This window comes from Cololabis saira, chromosome 18, assembly GCF_033807715.1.
Source record: "Cololabis saira isolate AMF1-May2022 chromosome 18, fColSai1.1, whole genome shotgun sequence".
In the NCBI taxonomy this organism is placed as follows: Eukaryota; Metazoa; Chordata; class Actinopteri; order Beloniformes; family Belonidae; genus Cololabis; species Cololabis saira.
Window position 1 is genome coordinate 30,088,045 of NC_084604.1, and position 21,445 is coordinate 30,109,489.

Below are 21,445 nucleotides of genomic sequence, written 5' to 3' on the forward strand. Positions count from 1 at the left end.
CTTTCTTTCTTTCTTTCTTTCTTTCAGGCTCATTTCTTTCTTTCTTTCTTTCAGACTCATTTCTTTCTGTCTTTCTTTCTTTCAGGCTCATTTCTTTCTTTCTTTCTTTCTTTCTTTCTTTCTTTCTTTCTTTCTTTCTTTCTTTCAGGCTCATTTCTTTCTTTCTTTCTTTCTTTCTTTCTTTCTTTCTTTCTTTCTTTCTTTCAGACTCTTTTCTTTCTTTCTTTCTTTCTTTCTTTCTTTCTTTCTTTCAGACTCATTTCTTTCTTTTTTTCTTTCTTTCTGGCTCATTTCATTCTTCTTTCTTTCTTTCTTTCTTTCTTTCTTTCTGGCTCATTTCATTCTTCTTTCTTTCTCTCTTTCTTTCTTTCTTTCTTTCTTTCCGGCTCATTTCTTTCTTTCTTTCTTTCTTTCTTTCTTTCTTTCTTTCTTTCTTTCTTTCTTTCTTTCTTTCTTTCTTTCTTTCTCATTTCCTCAATTTATCGTTTTTACCGTGAGATGACAAATTCTTACCGTGGGGAATTTTTTTGACGGTTTATCGTGAACGGTAAAATATCGCCCATTCCTAGTATGAACGATTGTACAGTGTTGTTGTATGATTGTACATAATGTACATAGCTGTAAGTCTGTCCAGTTCACTGGTCACCATTGGTCCAATTTGGTGCAGACAGCTACAGCAAAGCTGTATCTGTTGGTGTGTGCCATCATTGGTTAACTTGAAAAGCCCCAAACTAACAAATCAAAAGCAGACACTGTTGCGATCTTTTGTGGTGGGCTCTGACTTATTCAGTCGGTAAATCAATTCCCCTTGTGTTCATGTATACAAGAAAAAGATAAGACTTCAGTTAAAACGGCCTATCTATGCTAAACTGTGGATTTCAAAGTATTCAATGACTGTTCTCATTGTCTCATATACGCATTGGAAGCATCAATAGCTTTGCCGTCCGCTGACTTTGAATGATATCAAGCAGTTCTGAACTGAACTGTGGCTCTTTTGCTTTGCAAAGTTAAACGGTGTCTGCATGAGCATCAGTAAATCAAATTGCAGCTATATAGCTTCATGCTAAGTAATAAAATTGTCCAGAGGCTGAGGTGGCAGAGGTAGAGGATAAATCTGGTATGGTTTTTCAGCAAAGGATAACCCAAACTATCGGACATGCCTACACTCAAGCATTGCTGCATTGCAAAAAGTGAGTAGTTTGGAAACCGGTCCATTTAGTGTGCTATATTTACTTGTTCAAAGGCTGCTCACACCATCTCCTTTAAGAGCTGCACTCCATTCTGCACTGGTGTAATTTCTTGAAAATAACCCGCCCTTCAACGTCTATTAGCTGCCCGCTTATTTAATAGAACCCAGAGTTACATCCATTAACTTTTGTTTTCAGCTGCCATTGTTCGAAGTAACAACAAAGAAACTCACAAATTAGGACTTTGAAGGTCTAACTGCAGCCTGATGGCAAAACACAACTGCACAAGTGTGAATACTTACAGTGGCTCTGGTGACGCACAAAGCTCCCATTACAGGCTCTCCACTGATCCAACAAAGAACCGTAGACCATTTACGTTCAAGATAAGGTTCAAATGTATTCCTTTATCTATCAGACTCATGCATGCTCTTGCATGTTGCCGTGTTCACCCCACGGCTTATATTTGGAGAAGCTGTACTTTCACGTTTATGTCCGTGTGGATAAAAACTAACGCTTTTATAAAATAACCATAAGTTCAAAATAAAATTATTAAGTTATAGTCAATCTGAATTTCTTCTTAAGTACCATATTGCTGCTATTGAGGGTGTTGTTTTGCGGGATCGCCCGTAATTGCTTCACTTTCATTAAACTGTTTCATGTCAGATAATATATTCAGATTCAAATTCAGATTCAGAAAAACTTTATTTATCCCCGAGGGGCAATTTCAAGGCAACTGAGCAGCAAAACGTTGAAGGTATCAGATAGGATAATAAAAAATAAAAATAAAATAAAATAAACAGATAAGTGGGGCATGTCTCATATGTACAAGAAATGTGCAAAGAAAAAAAATGTACAAAAAAATATATACCTGTAAATATAAGAATGTCAGAAAAAATGTACAATAGAGTGACTGTGGTTTAAATAAAATATACAGTATATTTGTACATACATGAACATGAGAATTTCTGGATAATGAACTGCACAAGCCACTCACACATGCACTTTGGAACGGGAGTTCCTCCCCTGGAGATGGGCTTTCAGGAAAAGTACCTGAACAAGGCACATGGGATTAACAGCACTCACAAACACTTGTCATAAAACAGAATTCATATAGACACATATTCACTAGTAAGAAGCTACACTGCTCATCGTGAATCAGAAGCACAGCAGCTTAAGTCGTGTGTGTAAGTCTTGCCTAAACTCTCCAGAAACTTCCTGTATTTATTTTTATATTCACTCCACCATTCTGATATATCTGAAGTTAAGGGTATGGAAAAGACTGGGTAGCCTGTTCCAGAAGTAATGTCTGCTTTCAACTACATTAGCTCAACGAAAACACACTCACACTTTCTTTTCTCTTGGTGCAGATTATTTCACCACCGTTTTGCAGCTCATGTGTCGGTCCTGAGCTGTGGAGGGCCGGTAATATCCTGGGCGACCTTGAGTCGTCAGTGGAATAATGAGCCTGGAGATGAGGCCTGTTTGAAGTGCTAATGTGCTAATGCACGGTTTCTCTCATCTCCCAATCTGTGTGCACTTCAGCTGTGCGCTACTTTGATCATGTGTGGTCATTGACGGTCACTCTTAAAGTCATCATGTCCCTCTCACTGGCGGTAGATGGAGACGCATGTTAAAAGTGGCCACACACGGGACAAAGAACTGCTTCTGATAATGAGTTTAAAGGCTCATGCAACATCCTAGCCTATTGAAATAACCTTTAAGTCTCTCAATGCAAACAGAGAAAGAGATCCAACAATAACAACAGAGGCACTGATTGTCCTCTTTCAGCCTGGTGAGAAAGTTTAGTGGGCTGTGACTGTTTTTGTATTACCCTTTTCTGCGTATTACTCAACTGCACGAAAAGCCGTGCAGATGCAAGGAGGTTAACATATGTTGTTGTCTGCGGGACAGAACATAATCGTTGTTGCCTCAAGGCACTTCCAGTCAGGAACTAACGTTGATTCTCACTGGCTACACTTGACATCAAAACCAATACTCCATGTTTTGACAGAAATGATGGGAGTTTATTTCTTTTCCTCTTTTATTTTTATCTTGAAGACTTAAACAATAAGTGACTGACAGGATTGTTGTAGTTAAGCAAATAAAATAGGATGTTAGAAACAACTGCAGCAATTAAAACATTTTTATGATACTTTATTTAAGTCAATTCCTCCTTCAATTATATACTTTTCCAACTACAATCGTAATATTGAGGAAACACACACACACATCTCTCAGTGATTCTTAGAAGCCCCACAGTCACCCAGCAAATGGTGAAATGCTACAAAAACAAAAACAATAAGATCACACGAGGCAGTTTATATTTGTGTGAAAGAGATACTGTAAGTGGTGCCAAGTCTTCCCCTAAGCATAACTGTTCAACTGTCACTTTGAATGGCCGAGGAGCAGAAAGCGTAATGAGCCAATGGGCTTTGTCCTGAGCCAGGCAGACCTGTTGGTGCACCTGCTGATTCCCAGGCTTTCTTGCCAGTCTTAGGCTACAGTGAAACCCAGAGTGATACTGGCCTTGAGCCAGAGGAAGAGCTGGCTGACTACTCCTGACTCAGTTTCAAAAGTAAAGGGATCTTGGGGAAGAGGACCAGCCTCCTAGTAAGAAGATGACTAACCACAAGAAGAAAAATAAAGAGGAGGAGAGGGAGCAGTTCACTGAACTCATGGGAACCTGAAACCTGTCCAACATGGGTCTTTGCAATTGCTCAATAAGTGTGTGACTGCACAATATGGAGGTGTCGGTGTTTGCATCATGTGTGTGAGAAAAGGCTTTCTGTGTCATCATTCATCAGTGACTAATACCATTTTCACAAGTGGTGAAGCAAATAGCTACAACTACAGTGGTTGTTATCTTTTATTTCAAAGAGTTGTTACAACCTGCCTTGACTAGACCCTCTACCCCTAGAGACGTTAATAGAGAGACCTCAACTTACCTTGTCACAATCATACACATCTTTAATCTCTATCAGAAACATCAGTCATGCAGGATGTAAAGTGATGCCAACAGTGCAATTTATCATTTAAACAAATCAGAGTCGTAATCAAAGTATCTATATTTAGAGATTACGGTAAGTCTTGTTAATTGCAAATTGTGTTCTTTTTTCAAAGATGTGACAACAGTGCATGCTCATGCTGAGATTTGAAAACAGAGCCAAGGCAAGCCGTCAGCAGAAAGGCTTACAAAATCAATAATTCAAGGGAAAATGGAATATAAGGGTATTAGCAATATCAGTACTCTGTCAACAAGTCTGTCTTAATGGCAGTGGATACAGTTGTTAACTATAAATGATTTTTTTAATCTTTTTTTTATTTTAGCCATATTGTGCGAGCCTGTTTGCTATAAAATTCTTTGCAAAAAATATTACTTGTAGGATACAGTTTTATTATAATCTGAGCAATTCAAAAAAGATTTTTGTCTTTTTTTAAAGTTATTTAAATGTTTGACCACATCGAATAAACAGAAGATTGTTTTGTTATTATCAAAGCTAGTTTAAACTGTTATCAAGCGTCTTTTAGCATAACTAGCACACGTAGGCTATTCGAGTGCATTTTGGGTGTTGTCTTTGAGACGGTATGTCATATTGGAACTATTGGTTTCAGTTTATCTCAAGTCTTAAGAACAATGTTTTGCTAATGCAGTGCTGATTACCAGGTAGATGCTTGCCTTCTTTCAGGTTGTAGAAGTTGAAATAGTTTGTTCATTCCCATCGTTTTTCTTTTGAGCTATTGCTAAAGAAAAGCATGAGAAAAGCTTGCACTTAAAAGTTTTAATGTTTAAGTGTTGCCTGTAATAGTTGAAAACGATAATGGCGAAGAATAGTACCTTTACTGAATCATCTGTGACTTTGGGAACATCAATCACATGACTGATCACCGGTTTGTATTTCTACACAGGAAACAGGAAATAAAGTTTAATTTCTACAAAGGGCACAACTGGGTCAAAATGTTCTGTTGACCGCTGTATATTTTTCTTTTTTACAGACCCATCGAAGTTTTGTCTCTGATAACCGGCCACTGCTCTCACAGCCTAATTTCTCTAAACCAAATAACAGAAGCATCTGACTGAATTTAGTATCCACCTCTGGTGCAGTAACTTCACTGTTGGGGCTTTTAGCTTGAAATATTTGCATCTCAGTAAATTAAGCTAGTGAGTCTGAGTTTCAAGAATATGCAATGTAATTTTATAAAAGCTATTCGTAAGCCATAAAACATTTAGACATTGTTTTTCTATACCTGTGGTCATCTGATCATGACCATATCACCAAGTAAGAGAGTCAACTCAAAGTTCATTGTGAGTCCACTTGTGATGGGGTGTCAGATGATAAAACACCAGCTCCCTTCTATACGACATCTCCACATGAGGTCAAACGTAGGATGTCCTGCGTTAAACTCCTGACAAGAGAAGTTCAAACAGGGTCCTGGCACATTGCTGCAAGATGGATGGCACACTGAGTAATGGCAAACAGATTGCTCACGTATTGGGGCGAGCGTGTGTTTTGTGTCCTTTAGCCCAATTGTGACTCATTCCTCCTGTCATGTACGAATGGGCTGTTTAGCTGTTAGGTCATCGAGTGTTTCCAAACCGTTCTCCACACCATTTTTTACTCACTTCGTGTTTACTGAACAAGCAACCCTCTGTCCATTTGAATTTGTCTCTAACTCAGGGTGTAAACAAACATAATAAGCCTTTAATCCTGGTTCTAGTCCCACTGCTCATAAACAATGTCCAGCGCTCCATTGTTGTGTTAAACTGTCCCATTGATAACGTTGATTCTTAATCAGCGTGTCTGACTCAATCACTCTCCTGTGGCTGTCGCTCCTCCATGTCTACAGCTCTTTGAAAAAAGACAGATTCAGACACAGCAATCAGTCACAGCATGGCATTGTCAAAACCCTTCAGCACTCATGTGGATTGAATTAGAGCCAGTCAACTAAAGGCACTACTGGAGGCCCGAGGTTACTTATCATATGTTTGGGGCAGAAAAGTGCTTTAGGAAAACTACCTGATGCGGTGGGGAGGATTTTGGAGGCAACCCTGTAGAACGAGCGTGACCGTTTTCTTGAGTCTCTTTATAGAAGTTTTCTATCAGGCCCCGTTTACACATAGCTGGGTATTTACAAAAACGGATATTTCCCCCTCTACGTTTTGAAAAATTCCATCGTTTACACGAGATCGTTTTCAAAATCTCTTCGTTTACACGAATCCGCATAAATAGGCTGTTAACGTCATGCCACCCAATCAGAATCTTGGAAAAAACATCAACAAATGACACGTGTAACTTCCAGTTAAGGCTGATTTATGGTTCCGCGTTACACCAACGCAGAGCCTACGCCGTAGGCCCTACGGCGTAGGGTACACGGCGACGCACACCGTACGGCGCGTATCGCCGCGTACCCTTCGCCGTAGGCTCTGCGTCGATTTAACGCGGGACCATAATTCAGGCTTTACTTCCAAGACGGAACGAGAGTCTTTCGTTTGGAGTGACAGAGAAGTGGAGTTACTTTTAAGTGTGACTTTAGAATAAAAAACAGGTAAAATACAAGAAAATATTGATGGTGGCCAAACTAATTGTAAACACAGGTCGCACACATGACGCTGGTGACGTGTCTGTTGCATAATGTGACGTTCTGAAGCCTAAATCTCCGTTTTCCTCTGTTTAGACGCAAACGTGAAAACAGAGTTTTTGAAAATCTCCACTTTGGCCGGAGTTTTCAGAAATGATCGTTTTTGGTGACTTTGAGCTCCGTTTTCGTGTAAACGAACGGCCAAAACGCATGAAAACGCCTCTGTTTTTGCTCCGTGTAAACGGGGCCTCAGTGTAAACTAGTGGTTACTATCAGACGTGTTAAGTGCTCATGAATGGTGATGTCATGACAGCGGAGGCAAAATACGCGTAACACAGAGATGTTAAGTTTCTCTTCTTTATTTACATCAAACCCACCACGCAAAAAGCCACACAAGTGAGAGCAGAACATGTTTAGATCATTGGCAACAATGTTAAGCGTGTAACAAAACAGTTTGTGGGGACACAATAAGGATGTTTAAACTCAAGTCCTATCGGATATTTCGTGAACACGTCTGTTTTAATAAACAGAGAAGTTGACTTCCACAAGAAGCATAGTTAAAAACCCATACACTTTCAAAAACATCACATATCAATGCACTGGAATACCAAATGTAACTTTCACACAGCGGCTGCTCGGCATCCTTCTAGTCTGTGCTCCCTGGGGTTTCCAGGACATCAGGGTACACTGAGCGTGTAAACAAAGAGGGGTGAATAAGAAAGCCTGCCTGATAATCAAGGCAGGAGGATCTGCAGACTCCTGCGGAGCTTGCCTTTTACAGATGCAGAGTGATGAGAGTGGAGTACAAAAAGCCAAAAGTTATTGCTCTCCTGCAACTTTTTACCTTAGGGAAGAAGATAATCTAACAACCTTTCAGTTCCTACCTGATCTGAAAGGTTACCGGTAAGTCATTGGAAAGAAATGTCTTTCTAACAATGTCATTGACAAACGCCTTCTAAGCATTCTAAAGAATAAAAGCCACCCCTGATCAAATTGTAAGTTTGCTTGCTCATAGACGGGAAAATACGCAACCAAACCAGCCGGGGAAGCTTTCACAAGGAGGTAAGAATGCAGCACTTCACACTGCAACCTGAACATGCAGCTGCTGCATATAAATAGGCTGGTGCAGCGACACGACGAGAAAACAACACCCATCTGGTCAAATAGAGTTCTGACACTTTCTGTTTCTCCCCTTACTTACATTGAAGTCTGAAGCTGGTGGTGAAGCACAGCATGCAAATTCAAGGCCTTTACATATTGGTCTGGCTGTTTTTCTTGCTGGCTGCGTTCAGCAAGTTAATATTTTTGCATCGCTTGAAGTCTGAAGTTACTACGCTGTCATCTCAAGTAACAGTAGTATGGTAACATAACATGCACATGTTGTTTTTCTTTACGATTTTTTCCCCGAAGCCCTGGAAGAAGCATTTTAATATGCATCAGTTTTTTTGAAAGGCTCTGAAAATAACCAGTTACCCAGAATCCTCTTGATGTTGTTTCCCAGTACATTTTCCTTTTCCACAGCAAAGCAAAACAAGCCAAATATTGAAACATAAAACGATGTGAAAGATGTGATATTTGATGGAAGTGAAAGGAACATTTTCAAATAAATTAAACTCATTGACAATAACCCACGGGGTTAACAATAAGAGTTCAGATGAAGCAGAAGAACTTCTTCCAGCTGCACCTGGAGAAAGCTTTGGTGCGCCTGTCAGAAAACCTTCGTTTCTTGCTCTTGCGGGCTTTGTTCTTAATCGCAGCAAAGATAGCCGCGTCAAACGCCTCTTTTAAGTTCTTCTGCGTGAGGGACGAGCACTCCACGAAGTCTGTCGCCCTAATCTTGTCCGCCATGCTTCGGGCCCGAGCACTCGGCACCGGCTTAACGTTAGATCGGTCCAGGTTGATGAGGACGTTCACGTCCAGCATCAGGTCCAACTGAGTCCCGACGAGAATGATGGGCGCGGAAGGGTTGTGGGCTCGGATCTCCGGGACCCACTTCTTGGTGATGTTGTGAAACGAAGAGGGGTTGACCATGCTGAAGCACAGGAGGAAGACATCCGTGTGTGCGTAGGACAGAGCCCGGAATTCATCAAACTCTTCCTGTGTGACACATGAAGACACACAGGTTAGTATCAATCATAATCTGTACGGAGATGAGTGACTCATGCAAGTGAGAGGAAAAGATCAGCTGGTAACATTCAGGGAGAAATCTTCTTACTGAGTCACATAAAGGATTAAGTAAGGATGTGACAAAGACTGTACCGCTTTAGACAAGTCTTAGGCAACCCTACTCTGGTAGTTTTAAGGACCAGACAAGTTTATTATTTTACAGTCTCTATATATGGCTAACCATTTGGCTGATTATTGTCTTTTTTTTTTTAAATAATTGCATTGACCACACAAAAACCCATATCAGTTGACCTCAAGATAATATGCAGACAAAATAAAAGCACAGGATGTGCTAAACAAAATTACTGTATTTTATGTGACGTCTATGAGAACCAACCACAGACTGTCCCATGTACATGTTTGCAATGATCAATCAATCAATTAATCTTTATTTCTAAAGCCCTTTACAACACACAGGGTGACCAAAGTGCTTTCCATTAAAATGCACATTAAAACAAAACAATTTAAAAACAACATAATAAAACCATTAATGATATCAATTATGAGTTCAGGTTTCTGTATTTTCTGATTTAAACTTAAAAGATGGATTTCATTAAAACTTTGCATTGTACTTTACTTTCATTTTTTACATCTTAAAAGTAGAAACAGCATATTTACAAAGTTCTGCACAGGTGACTAATTTTGAATAACATTTTTTCATACCTGTCCAGCAGTGTCCATAAGTTGGATTTTGACTGGCGATCCTTCAACTTGGACCTGACCTGTTATAAACCAATAACAATATTAGTCAAATTCACCTCGTTTATGTTTTGTCATCAAACATAAGTATTAAAAAAAAAAAAAGGAATAGAAACTCACCGGAGAAAACATCAAACCCTGTCTGCTGGTACTCTGCCGGGTATCCATTGGAGATGTAGCTGACTATCATGCTGGTCTTCCCCACGGCTCCATCTCCCACCAGCATGCAGCTGATCACCTCGGGGTCCAGCTCATCCTCCCGGGTAAGCCCGCAAGCTGAAGGGACTCGGGACTCGTGGTAAAAGTAATCCATCTGGGGTGGCATGTCGAGCAGCGCATTAAACTTCTGGCTGCAAACTTTCCCTTTGCTCGCCGACTAACCTAAGGATAGAGATGATGATACTGCTGATACTCCTGGTAGGTGCTGCCAGACGGGCTGACTGAGGCTGTCTGGTCTGGAGGACACTGCTCAGTGGTGAACACACATCATGTGGGAGGGGGGTTTGTCCTCCAACTTTCTGCTCAGACAGGTTGTGATTTGCATAGACACTCCCCCCTAGAAAAACACAGAGAGCCGGTCTTTCATAGATAGTTAGAGAGATAATATAGCAGATGAGACTGGGTATTCCTAAGAAAACATTTTGACTAATAATGCCAGAACAGTTTTTCCTACTATATCTAATTTTGTAATCTGTTTCACTATTCTATTTATATCACTATTTGTATCACTTTGAATAATAATAAGAGTGACTGGGAGATTGGACTTTTGAATTTAGGATATTGTAGGAGACCGGTTCAATTATGACTGATGAATGAATGAATGAATGAATGAATTGTTTTTTATTTATGTGTCATACACCTTTAAGGTGCCCAGCCTATAAGGGCTTACAAGACACAGATACCCTATGCCAGCAAACAAACATCAACTAGTACAAACAAAAACACAAACACAAAATTATAATATCCACTTATACATTACAGATCAGATCTTTTCTCAATTTTCATATAATTTGTCCTTTCTCTGTTTCCAGGCTCTCTTTATAAAAGTAGCCATAGAGAAAACCTCCTCTTTAAAAAACCATTCCAATTTAACATCATCCTCATTCCAAAACAACTCAGGTTTACAATCTTGCATTCTCTGAAATAAAAACTTCCTGGCTTCATCATACAATGGACAATAAAACAAAAAATGAAGTTCATCCTCAACAACATTCAGGTCACAAACACTACATAATCTTTCCTCTTCAGGAACAGAGTTATACCTACCTGATCTTGTTTATTGGTTGTTGTGTTGTATTTATTTTTTGTTATTTTGTCTTTTCCTTCTTTTCTTTTCTTTTCTTTTATTTTTTTTTTAATTTTTATAGGTTATATATCAGAATCAGAATCAGAAAAGGGTTTATTGCCAAGTTTTCACACGAGGAATTTGTTATGGTGATTGGTGCACAATACCATTATAAAAACAAATATATAAGAGATAAAATAAAATGTATAAACAATAAAAAGTATAAACAATAAAATAAAATGTAGACCAGAAATGTACAAAATGAGGTTTTAAAGTGCCGGGTGAGTTTGTACAAAAGTGACTTAGGAACTTAGTATAGGTAAAAAGTATAGACAGAAATGTACAATGAGGTTTATAAAGTGCCGGATATGAGTCTGTGCAAAAGTTACAGGATTGGAATATTTACGTTAATGTAACGTAGAGTGGGATGGGGGGGCAATCCTTGGTAGATGATATGATATTGTGAGGAAGGGACAGGACTAAATAAGCATTCTGCTTCCTCCTGTTCCCTCTCAAACACATTGTTTTGCTGTGTGTTTTATTTTTGAATGAGACTGTTAAATTGTTTTGCTTTTTTATATTTTGATGCTTTTAATTTGATTGGGTTTTGTTGTGTTTGAGACAAAGCCAACAATAAATAAACAATAAATAAATAATGCCAAAGCAAAAAATCAGAATAGAATCTGTCTGCTTTTTCTGTCATATATTTTTGGTGTTTCTACACGAAATAAACAGGGGACAGATTTGCTTCATAGTATTTCCACAAAAAAATTTAAATGAGACTTTAATTAAATTTATAAATAATTAATAAACGCACAAGGATTTTGTATGGAGGATTTTTTGTGCCAAAAATTAAATAAATAAATACATCATTAATGAATTAAAATGGGAATGAAATATATCATTAATTAATTAAATGTGTCATTAATTAATTAAAATTAGAATGAAATATGTCATTAATTAATTAAAATACAATTGATTTTAAGTAAAAATATATATTTATTATTTCAGCATTTAAATAATTAATGACACATTTAATTAATTAATGATATATTTAATTCCCATTTTAATTAATTAATTATGTATTTATTTATTTATTTAATTTTGGCACAAAAAAATCCTCCATAATTTTGTGGTAAGGGCTCTCGTTGTTTAATGTTTTTTTTTCTAAAGAAACAGCGCCCCTTGCTGTTAAAAACAGGAAACAGGAACGACATCACATGACGAGTCACCTGATTCTGTCTGACACCCTGCGCTGCACAGGCGGAAGCTAAACTCAAATTGAATGCTATTCTTTTACGAATGGTTGAAATTTATCATATTTCTATCATATTTATACGTTGTGCATATTTCCTTTACATCCAGACGCATACGGAGAAGGTTTGTGAGACTTTGACGTCTGGATGTTGTGATAATTTAACCCCAGCGAGCTAGCTGATAGCTGTTTCGTCTCCGTTATGTCGTATTAAAATCATCTGACTTGAGTTTTAAAATAGGCAAATTAAAGTACATTCAATAATGGCTTCGATTCTGGACGAGTATGAAGACTCTCAAAACAGCAGGCAGAGCTCGCAGCAGCACGGCCGCCTTTCCACTGCCAACATCGGGATAACACACTCAGGTCGGGCTGGTTTAAGGCTGTAATAACTGTCTGTGTTTTATTGAAACACTGTTTTTACACCGCGGTTGAATTGGTTTGATATTGGATATTGGATATTATGAATTCAACACCCATAAAACTTGTGATACATACCACTGATTTTGGTCAAACCACTTGTGATGTGTTCATAGTCATCTAGACTATATATCACAAAACAGTAATTATTAAAAAATCATATGTATGGGCATATATATGGGCTGAATTAAAAATCATATATATGGGCTGATTTAATGTGGTTTAATGAATTCAACACCCATAAAACCTGTGATGCATACCACTGATTTTGGTCATATTGCTTGTGATGTGTTCATGGTCATCTAGACTATATATCACAAAACAGTAATTATTATAAAATCATATTATGGTCTGATTTAATGAGGTTTAATGAAAACAATCGGTGTTATGTATCACAAGTTTTATGGGTGTTGAATTCATTAAACCTCATTAAATCAGCCCATAATATGATTTTATAATAATTACTCTCTTGTGATATATAGTCTAGATGACCATGAACACATCACAAGCAATATGACCAAAATCAGTGTTATGTATCACAAGTTTTATGGGTGATGAATTCATTAAACCACATTAAATCAGCCCATATACAGTATATGATTTTTAAATCAGCCCATATATATGCCCATATATATGATTTTTTTTTAAATAATTACTGTTTTGTGATATATAGTCTAGATGACCATGAACACATCACAAGTGGTTTGACCAAAATCAGTGGTATGTATCACAAGTTTTATGGGTGTTGAATTCATAATATCCAATATCCAATATCAAACCAATTCAACCGCGGTTGTTTTTACTAACAAATGATTGTATGTCCACTGAAGGCTTTGTGAATGTGAGGCTTGAGGAGGAGAAGCCGATATTCAACAAACAGAGGATCGATTTTACGCCGCCTGAGAAGATAAACCATCTGTCAGTGTGCAACAATCAGCTGTGCATGAGTCTGGGGAGGGACACTTTGTTGAGGTAATACACGCTCTCATACATAGTTTTAATACATTTTTAAGTCGTGTTTGCATTGTCTTGATTGGTTTTAACCAGAGGTGTCAAAAGTATTCTCATTCATTACTCAGGTAGAAGTATAGATACTAGAGTTTAAAAATGCTCCTATAGAAGTTGAAGTATCAACTCAAGTTTTTTACTCAAGTAAAAGTATAAAAGTACTGGTATCAAAACTACTTAAAGTATAAAAGTAAAAGTAATGTAAGGGGGAAAAAAGCCATTAAGGACAAAAGCCATTGAAAATGAATGCATCTTAGTATAATGCAAATATATTAAAGAACCATATATGTGTACTATTGAGCACTAACGTGTTTCAGAGAGCAGGAGATATGATGACTAGTTGCCTATAAGTATTGTAATGGTGCAAAAAGTCAAACTTCAGAGGCATGTTATCATTTATCCTAACCTTTATTGGAATTTACATCCAAGTTTAGTTGCAGGAATCTGATGTAAGAACAAAACTGGACAAGAACATCTGAAACAACCACAACCAAATTCACTCTATCCGGATGGCGCAATTTAACTGGATAGGTTTTTTTTTAAAGGCCGAAATGAAATAGAGTAACGAGGCTGTTTTTAAAATGTAAGGAGTAAAAAGTACAGATAATTGTGTGAAAATGTAAGGAGTAAAAGTAAAAAGTCGTCTGAAAAATAATTACTCCAGTTAAGTATAGATAACCAAAATTTCTACTTAAGTAAGGTAATGAAGTATTTGTACTTCGTTACTTGACACCTCTGGTTTTAACTATGAGCTGCTCTTTCATGATTACTATGCATGTATTGAATACAGAGGCTTTAAAGATAGCTGCTACTGTTGCCGACGTCATGTGCTGATAATCATGTTTTCATGCATTGTTTTCTGCAGGATTGACTTGGCCAAGCCAGATCAGCCTAATCAAACTGAGTTAGGGAGGAAAGATGACAGTAAAGTGTACAAATTGTTCTTGGATCCCACAGGTGAGAAAAGCCACAAAGAATAATCATTTTTTTCTTTTAAAAGTATTCATTATTATTACACAACCTACTGCCAGTCATGTTATTCTGGACTCAAACCCTCTAGCTGCAGCCCCAACACTTCTGTATAAATTGTCAGATTATTTTATTGTGCAATGTCTTGGTTATGACTGAAAACGACAGCTGTCTCCTGCTCCTTGTTTTTCCAATGCAGGCTCCCATCTGCTGATCAGTCTGAGCACCAGTGAGTGTCTGTACCTCAACAGGAACACCCAGAAGGTGCGCAGTCTGTCCCGCTGGAGGGGCCACCTCATTGAGAGCGTGGGCTGGAACAAGCTGCTGGGAAATGAGACCAGCACAGGACCCATCCTGGTTGGCACCAGTCAAGGCCTCATCTTTGAGGCCGAGATCTCTGCAAATGAGGGCAGCCTGTTCAACACCAGCCCAGATCAGTACTTCAGACAGGTCTGAGATATTGTTAGTTTGTAGTATGAATTTTGATAATGTGTGGAAAATTAAACCCTTTAAAGAGTGACTTAATATCTGTACTACTGTAATCAAGAACAGTGCAAAAGAATGATCGATTCAAATGTCAAGAATCGATTCGATTCCGATTCTTAAGATTCAGAATCGATTATCAAGATTTGATTCGATTCGATTCTGATATTGATTTGGGTTAGTGTTATTAAAACTGTTTTTTGAGCTGTTGCATGAATTATATGACTGTAGTTATGCAAAATATTACTACTAGTATTATATTGAGATTAAACAGCAGGTATTGTTAGCTAATGATGCTGTAAGGACCAATCAGCTCCCAGAATGCTGATAGAACTGCTTTCAGAAACATCGTGGGTCAGAATTACCAAACAGATCCAGGGAGGAAACAGAGACGGATAAAATCGGTTTTATTTTTTCCCACATTCCTTTTTTATTTGTTCCATTTTTGGTCTATTTTGGTTTTTAATTTTTGAGCATTTGGTTTTTAGCATTTTTTGCAAATGTAACCCCAAGACAGTATATAAAGTAATGAAATATAGACAAGTTATGCAATTATAACCTAACACTTTAATGTTTTCATACCTTTAAACATATTTAAAGACAAAAACATGGCACCAGTTATTCTCGTGTCCAACAAAACATTCCTTTTTTGGGGATAAACAAAAAAATAACCAAAAGTTGTAATGTAATGATGAAAAAAAAAAAACATAAATACCGGTAAATAAAAAAAAAAAAAAAAAAAAAACCCAAAAAATCGATCTTTAGACATATTAATCGATTTTTAGGAATTAATATGAGAATCGATTTAGAATTGGGAAATCGATTTTTTTCAACACAGGCCTAGTGTATACCACTTCTTTCTATAGCATGCGTTATTTATTTATTTATTTATTTATTTATTTATTTATTTATCTATCTTTCCTGCGGTAGGTCCACTCCCTGGAGGAAGATGGTAGGCCTGCACCAGTTTGCTGCTTGGAGATAGAGCGAGGGCTTGAGAACAAGTACTTCATTATAGCCACCACCCGTAAACGTCTGTTCCAGTTTGTGGGGAAGGTGGCCGAGGGATCTGAGCAGCATGGCTTCAGCTCCATCTTCAATCAGAACCAGGACCTGCTGCCCAGCTTCCAGGAGTTCCCAGCCAACATGGGATTCAGCGAAATAACCTTCTACACTTCCAAGCTTCGGACCTCCCCTAAAGCATTTGCATGGATGATGGGTAATGGAGTTCTTTATGGTCAGCTGGACTACGTCAGGCCTGATTCCCTGCTGAGTGATGTGAAGGTAAAGTATCTGCACCGGTCTGCTCTCTACAGGACTGTCTCAGAAAATTTGAATATTGTGATTTTCTGTAATGCAATTCCAAAAACAAAAGTGTCACATATTCTGGATTCATTACAAATCAACTGAAATATTGCAAGCCTTTTATTATTTTAATATTGCTGATCATGGCTTACAGCTTAAGAAAACTCAAATATCCTATCTCAAAAAATTAGAATATTCTGGGAATCTTAATCTTAAACTGTAAGCCATAATCAGCAATATTAAAATAATAAAAGGCTTGCAATATTTCAGTTGATTTGTAATGAATCCAAAATGTATGACATTTTAGTTTTTTTTTAATTGCATTAAAGAAAATAAAGAACTTTATCACAATATTCTAATTTTCTGAGACAGTCCTGTACATGTTAAGACATTTTATTTGAGTGTTTTGCATGTTTTCTTCATATTGTGTCTCTGACAATTTAAACAGGTATGGGAGTACACCCCGGACATTGATCTAAGCCTCAACAGACCCATCTCCATCGTGCTGACACAGTTCCACTTCCTGCTTTTGCTTCATGACCGAGTTAAGGCCATCTGTACTCTGAATGGACAGGTGGTACACGAGGATGTTTTCCCAGATAAATTCGGAAGCCTCAAGAGGATGATCAAAGATCCTGTGGGTGGATTGGTGTGGATCTACACTGAGCGAGCAGTTTTCAGATATCACATCCAGCGCGAATCCAGGGACGTGTGGCAGATGTACATGAGCATGAGTAAGTTCGATCTGGCCAAGGAGTACTGCCGCGATCGACCCGAGTGCATGGACATGGTGCTGGCCAAGGAGGCCGAGCACTGCTTCCAGAATAAACGCTACCTGGAGAGTGCTAAGTGCTATGCATTAACGCAGAACTACTTTGAAGAAATAGCTCTCAAGTTCATTGATGCCAAACAAGAGGAGGCCTTGAAGGAGTTCTTGCTGAAGAAGCTGAACAACCTGAAACCAAGTGAGAAAACGCAGATCACTTTGCTCGTTACCTGGTTAGCAGAACTCTACCTAAACCGTGTCGGGCAGCTGGAGAGTGATGGCAACAGCGTCATCTTCCAGGAAACCCGGGACGAATTCCGCCAGTTCATGAGCAGCTCCAAGCACAAGGAGTGCCTGTTCAACAACCGCAGCACCATCTACGACCTGCTGGCCAGCCACGGCAACGTGGACGACATGGTTTACTTCTCGGTCGTCATGCAGGACTACGAGAGAGTGATATCCCACTACTGCCAGCACGACAACTACAGCGCTGCTTTGGATGTGCTCGCCAAGCACTGTGATGAGAAACTGTTTTACAAGTTCTCCCCCGTCCTCATGCAGCATATCCCCAAAAACGTGGTGGACACGTGGATTCAGATGGGTAATAGGCTGGACCCAAAAAAGCTCATCCCAGCTCTGATGAACTATAGCCAAATGGGAAGCACCCAGCAGATCAGCGAAACCATCCGCTACATGGAGTTTTGCGTGTATGAGCTGACTGTGACGGAAGAGGCCATCCATAACTACCTGCTCTCGCTTTATGCAAAGTACAAGCCGGACTCTCTGCTGAGCTATCTGGAACAGGCCGGCACACACACCTCGGAGATCCATTATGACCTTAAGTACGCCCTCCGACTGTGTGCGGAGCACGGGTACCTCCGGGCTTGTGTAATGGTTTACAGGATTATGGAACTGTATGAGGAGGCAGTGGATCTTGCTTTACAAGTAAGTGGAAGCAGTTGCTTGTGAAGAAACGCTTATTTCATTCTAGGGCTGGGCGATATGGACCAAAAGTCATATCTCGATATTTTCTAGCTAAATGGCGATACTCGATATATATCTCGATATTTTTTCTGTGCCTTAATTGGGGTTTCCCCCAAAGCATTATAGCATAGCATCTCTGTTAGCTTCATTTTTTTCTGAGGCAAACCCTTAAAAAAACTGTCAGTTTTAATACAAAGCCTCGTGCCAAATGTCACACAGGTTCCTTTTGTTAACAGAGGTCTGCACAATATCAAAATGTATAAAACAAATGAAATAAAAATAAACTGCCTGCATATATAGAATAAAAATGCTTCTTGAATAAAATAAAACAAATATCCCTTTCCTGCATAACAATTAAATTAAAATACACTGTGCAATTAATACAATGTAGACAGTAACAGGCAGACTTTTCCACTGAGGTTGACAGTTGTGCAAATAACAAAACATTTGTGCAAATCTCAAATAAAACATTCAAGTCAATTTGTCACAAAATAAGCTATATCAAAATCGTAAAAAAAAAAAAAATAAATAATGTTTTTTTTTTTTTTAATAATCGATATAAACGATATTGTCTCGTACCATATCGCGTTTGAAAATATATCGATATATATTAAAATCTCGATATATCGCCCAGCCCTATTGCTTGTGAAGAAATGCTTATTTCATTCACAACATTTCAACTTTGTTTGGCATGTTCTGGTAATATTGTGGATATTAATGTTCCACAGGTAGATGTAGATTTAGCCAAGTCATGCGCCGACCTGCCGGAGGATGATGAGGAGATGAGGAAAAAGCTTTGGCTGAAGATAGCCCGGCATGTGGTGCAGGAGGAGAAAGACGTGAAGAAAGCCATGAACTGTCTCTCTAGCTGCAACCTGCTCAAGATTGAAGACATTCTGCCTTTCTTTCCAGACTTTGTCACCATTGACCACTTTAAGGTCTGTGAGTAGAATGAGGGCCTTTCTTCTTCTTCAGTTAATCTGTCTAATTTAATTACCTCAATCGATTTCATAATTGCTGAAATAGAGATTAACCGGAATTGTCACAAACGTAAAATATAATGCATTACTACGAATTAATATACTATTATCCTGCTTATAATGTTTTCTCAGGAGGCCATCTGCAGTTCCCTGGAAGAGTACAACCAGCACATTGAAGAGCTGAAGCAAGAAATGGAAGAGGCCACGGAGAGTGCTAAACGAATCAGAGAAGACATCCAGGAAATGAGGAACAAGTATGGTGTGGTGGAGTCCCAAGAAAAGTGTGCTTCTTGTGACTTTCCTTTGCTCAACCGGCCCTTTTATCTCTTCCTGTGTGGTCACATGTTCCACTACGACTGCCTGTTCCAGGTAAAACGGTTTCAGTGCTGCATATTTCTGTTGTAATACAAATGCAGATGAAATAGTAGTTTAGATCTTCCAGTATGCACCACTCCACACAAGATGTGCCTTTTAAAAAATGTATTATGTTATTGACCTTCATATAAGATCGATCTTTGTTGATTTAACCTCTCAAGATGAACAGTAGTATGGTAATTATTCCCATGTTTTAATTTTGTTCTTCCTCTGGCCTCTAGGAGGTGACGCCTCACTTGTCAGCCTACAAGCAGGGTCGTCTAGAAGAGCTGCAGAAAAAGCTTGCTGCAACAACGCAGTCTTCCAAATCACGACATCGGGTACCACCAAAGGAAGAAGGAGACACGTCCAGTTTGGGAAAGGGCAATGCCGCTACTAGCCGCGAACAGTTAATATCGGACATTGATGACATTGTTGCATTGGAGTGTGTGTACTGTGGTGAACTGATGATCAAATCCATCGACAAGCCTTTCATCGATCCACAGACATTTGATGACGAAAAATCCAGCTGGCTATAAATAAAAACTGTTGTTCTTTCATTGTTAAAATGAGATAAAAAGTGTACATTCCCATCCATATGTCAGTGGAAGTGCATCATCTACAGAACCGATCCATTCGTTGGAAAAAAGACAATCACCAAATATTGGTAGTGCCTACTGCTGAAAACTTCAGCTCCATGTCTTCATAGTCGATGTCACTGTCAGAATTTGAAACTGCTTCAATGATCTTTGCACTCCGTGTTAGTATTTGGCAAACAATGGGGATAAACTCATGTGGTGAGCAATGATTTACAACAATGTAGTCATGTTAAATATTGTCGAGACTACATGCTGCATACTTCTGTCTGAATGTCTGATTACTATAGAAAGGAAAGAACTACACCATGCCTATATTGATCAATTAACTGCATTAGCTTTGCCACAGCGATAATAAAAAATGAACATACATTTTTGTCCCTTGCTCATTTCAGTCTCTAGGTCTGCATTCATTACATGTTTAACCAGGGATTATGCAGAAGAAAAAAAATCACACTGAAACCACTTTTCAATTGTCTCTTTTGATGGGAAGATTCTTCCGTTAAAAATATAATAAACATTTAAATATCATTTGACGTTTGATCTGCAATCAGGTCAGTGGGAAGAAAGCAGTAACCAGGATTTTCCTCTAAATGTAGCATTTTTATTTTGAAAGTTATTGTATATACTAATTTCTCAGTATCCACAGCTCTAAAGTAATGTATATACTATATATATATATATATATATATATATATATGTGTGTGTGTAAAATAATGTAAAGTAACCTCCAGACTCAGAGACAGTTTCTTCCCCCAAGCTGTTGCTCTAATGAACTCTCATCACTCATCAGGGTAATCAATCAATAACTGTGCAGTAACAATACTAATAGCAACCACAATCATATACTGTAAAAATGCACCTTTCAATAGCCATGACTACCTCATACTGCTGCACCTTTCACTTTTTTAAAAACTGTATATATGTTAATAAGAGCCATTTGTCTATTTACTGTACAGTGAGCGAAAATAACCGTTAAAATTTCCTGTTGTTTGACCTGACTTGGCCAATAAACCTGATTATGATTATGAATCTATATAATAAAATAAGTATAAACTTTATACAACCAGAATTTTAGGTTTCAGGTTGGCCCAACAAATTTTAGATTTTAATGTTGCTTTTTTTTAATGAAAAGCTGTACAACTGAGTTGAACATTGAGTAAGGAGTGATAAAGTCCTTTATTTTCTGTAATGCAAAAATGTCATACATTCTGGATTCATTACAAATCAACTGAAATATTGCAAGCCTTTTATTATTTTGATATTGCTGATCATGGTTTACAGCATTGGAAACTCAAATATCCTATCTAAAAAAATTAGAATATTCTGGGAATCTTAATCTTAAACTGTAAGCCATAATCAGCAATATTAAAATAATATTCTGATATCTAATACTCTATTTCCTGTCCAT

General features: G+C 38.1%; 2 protein-coding genes across 2 annotated transcripts; one reads left to right on the forward strand and one right to left on the reverse strand.

The window, feature by feature from the left end:
* Nucleotides 1-7,120: 7,120 nt before the first annotated feature.
* rhov (ras homolog family member V) lies at nt 7,121-10,098 on the reverse strand. Its single transcript, XM_061746394.1, has 3 exons — nt 9,750-10,098; nt 9,594-9,652; nt 7,121-8,861 (listed from the first exon to the last, which is right to left on the reverse strand). Exons 1-3 carry the CDS (start codon nt 9,952-9,954, stop codon nt 8,415-8,417), a joined length of 711 nt encoding a protein of 236 aa, XP_061602378.1. The 5' UTR covers nt 9,955-10,098; the 3' UTR covers nt 7,121-8,414.
* A 2,051-nt stretch (nt 10,099-12,149) lies between these two features.
* vps18 (VPS18 core subunit of CORVET and HOPS complexes) lies at nt 12,150-20,457 on the forward strand. The gene is made up of 9 exons (XM_061706965.1): nt 12,150-12,535; nt 13,420-13,561; nt 14,463-14,554; nt 14,766-15,016; nt 15,980-16,333; nt 16,803-18,065; nt 18,833-19,042; nt 19,217-19,453; nt 19,681-20,457. Exons 1-9 carry the CDS (start codon nt 12,433-12,435, stop codon nt 19,975-19,977), a joined length of 2,949 nt encoding a protein of 982 aa, XP_061562949.1. The 5' UTR covers nt 12,150-12,432; the 3' UTR covers nt 19,978-20,457.
* Nucleotides 20,458-21,445: the final 988 nt, after the last annotated feature.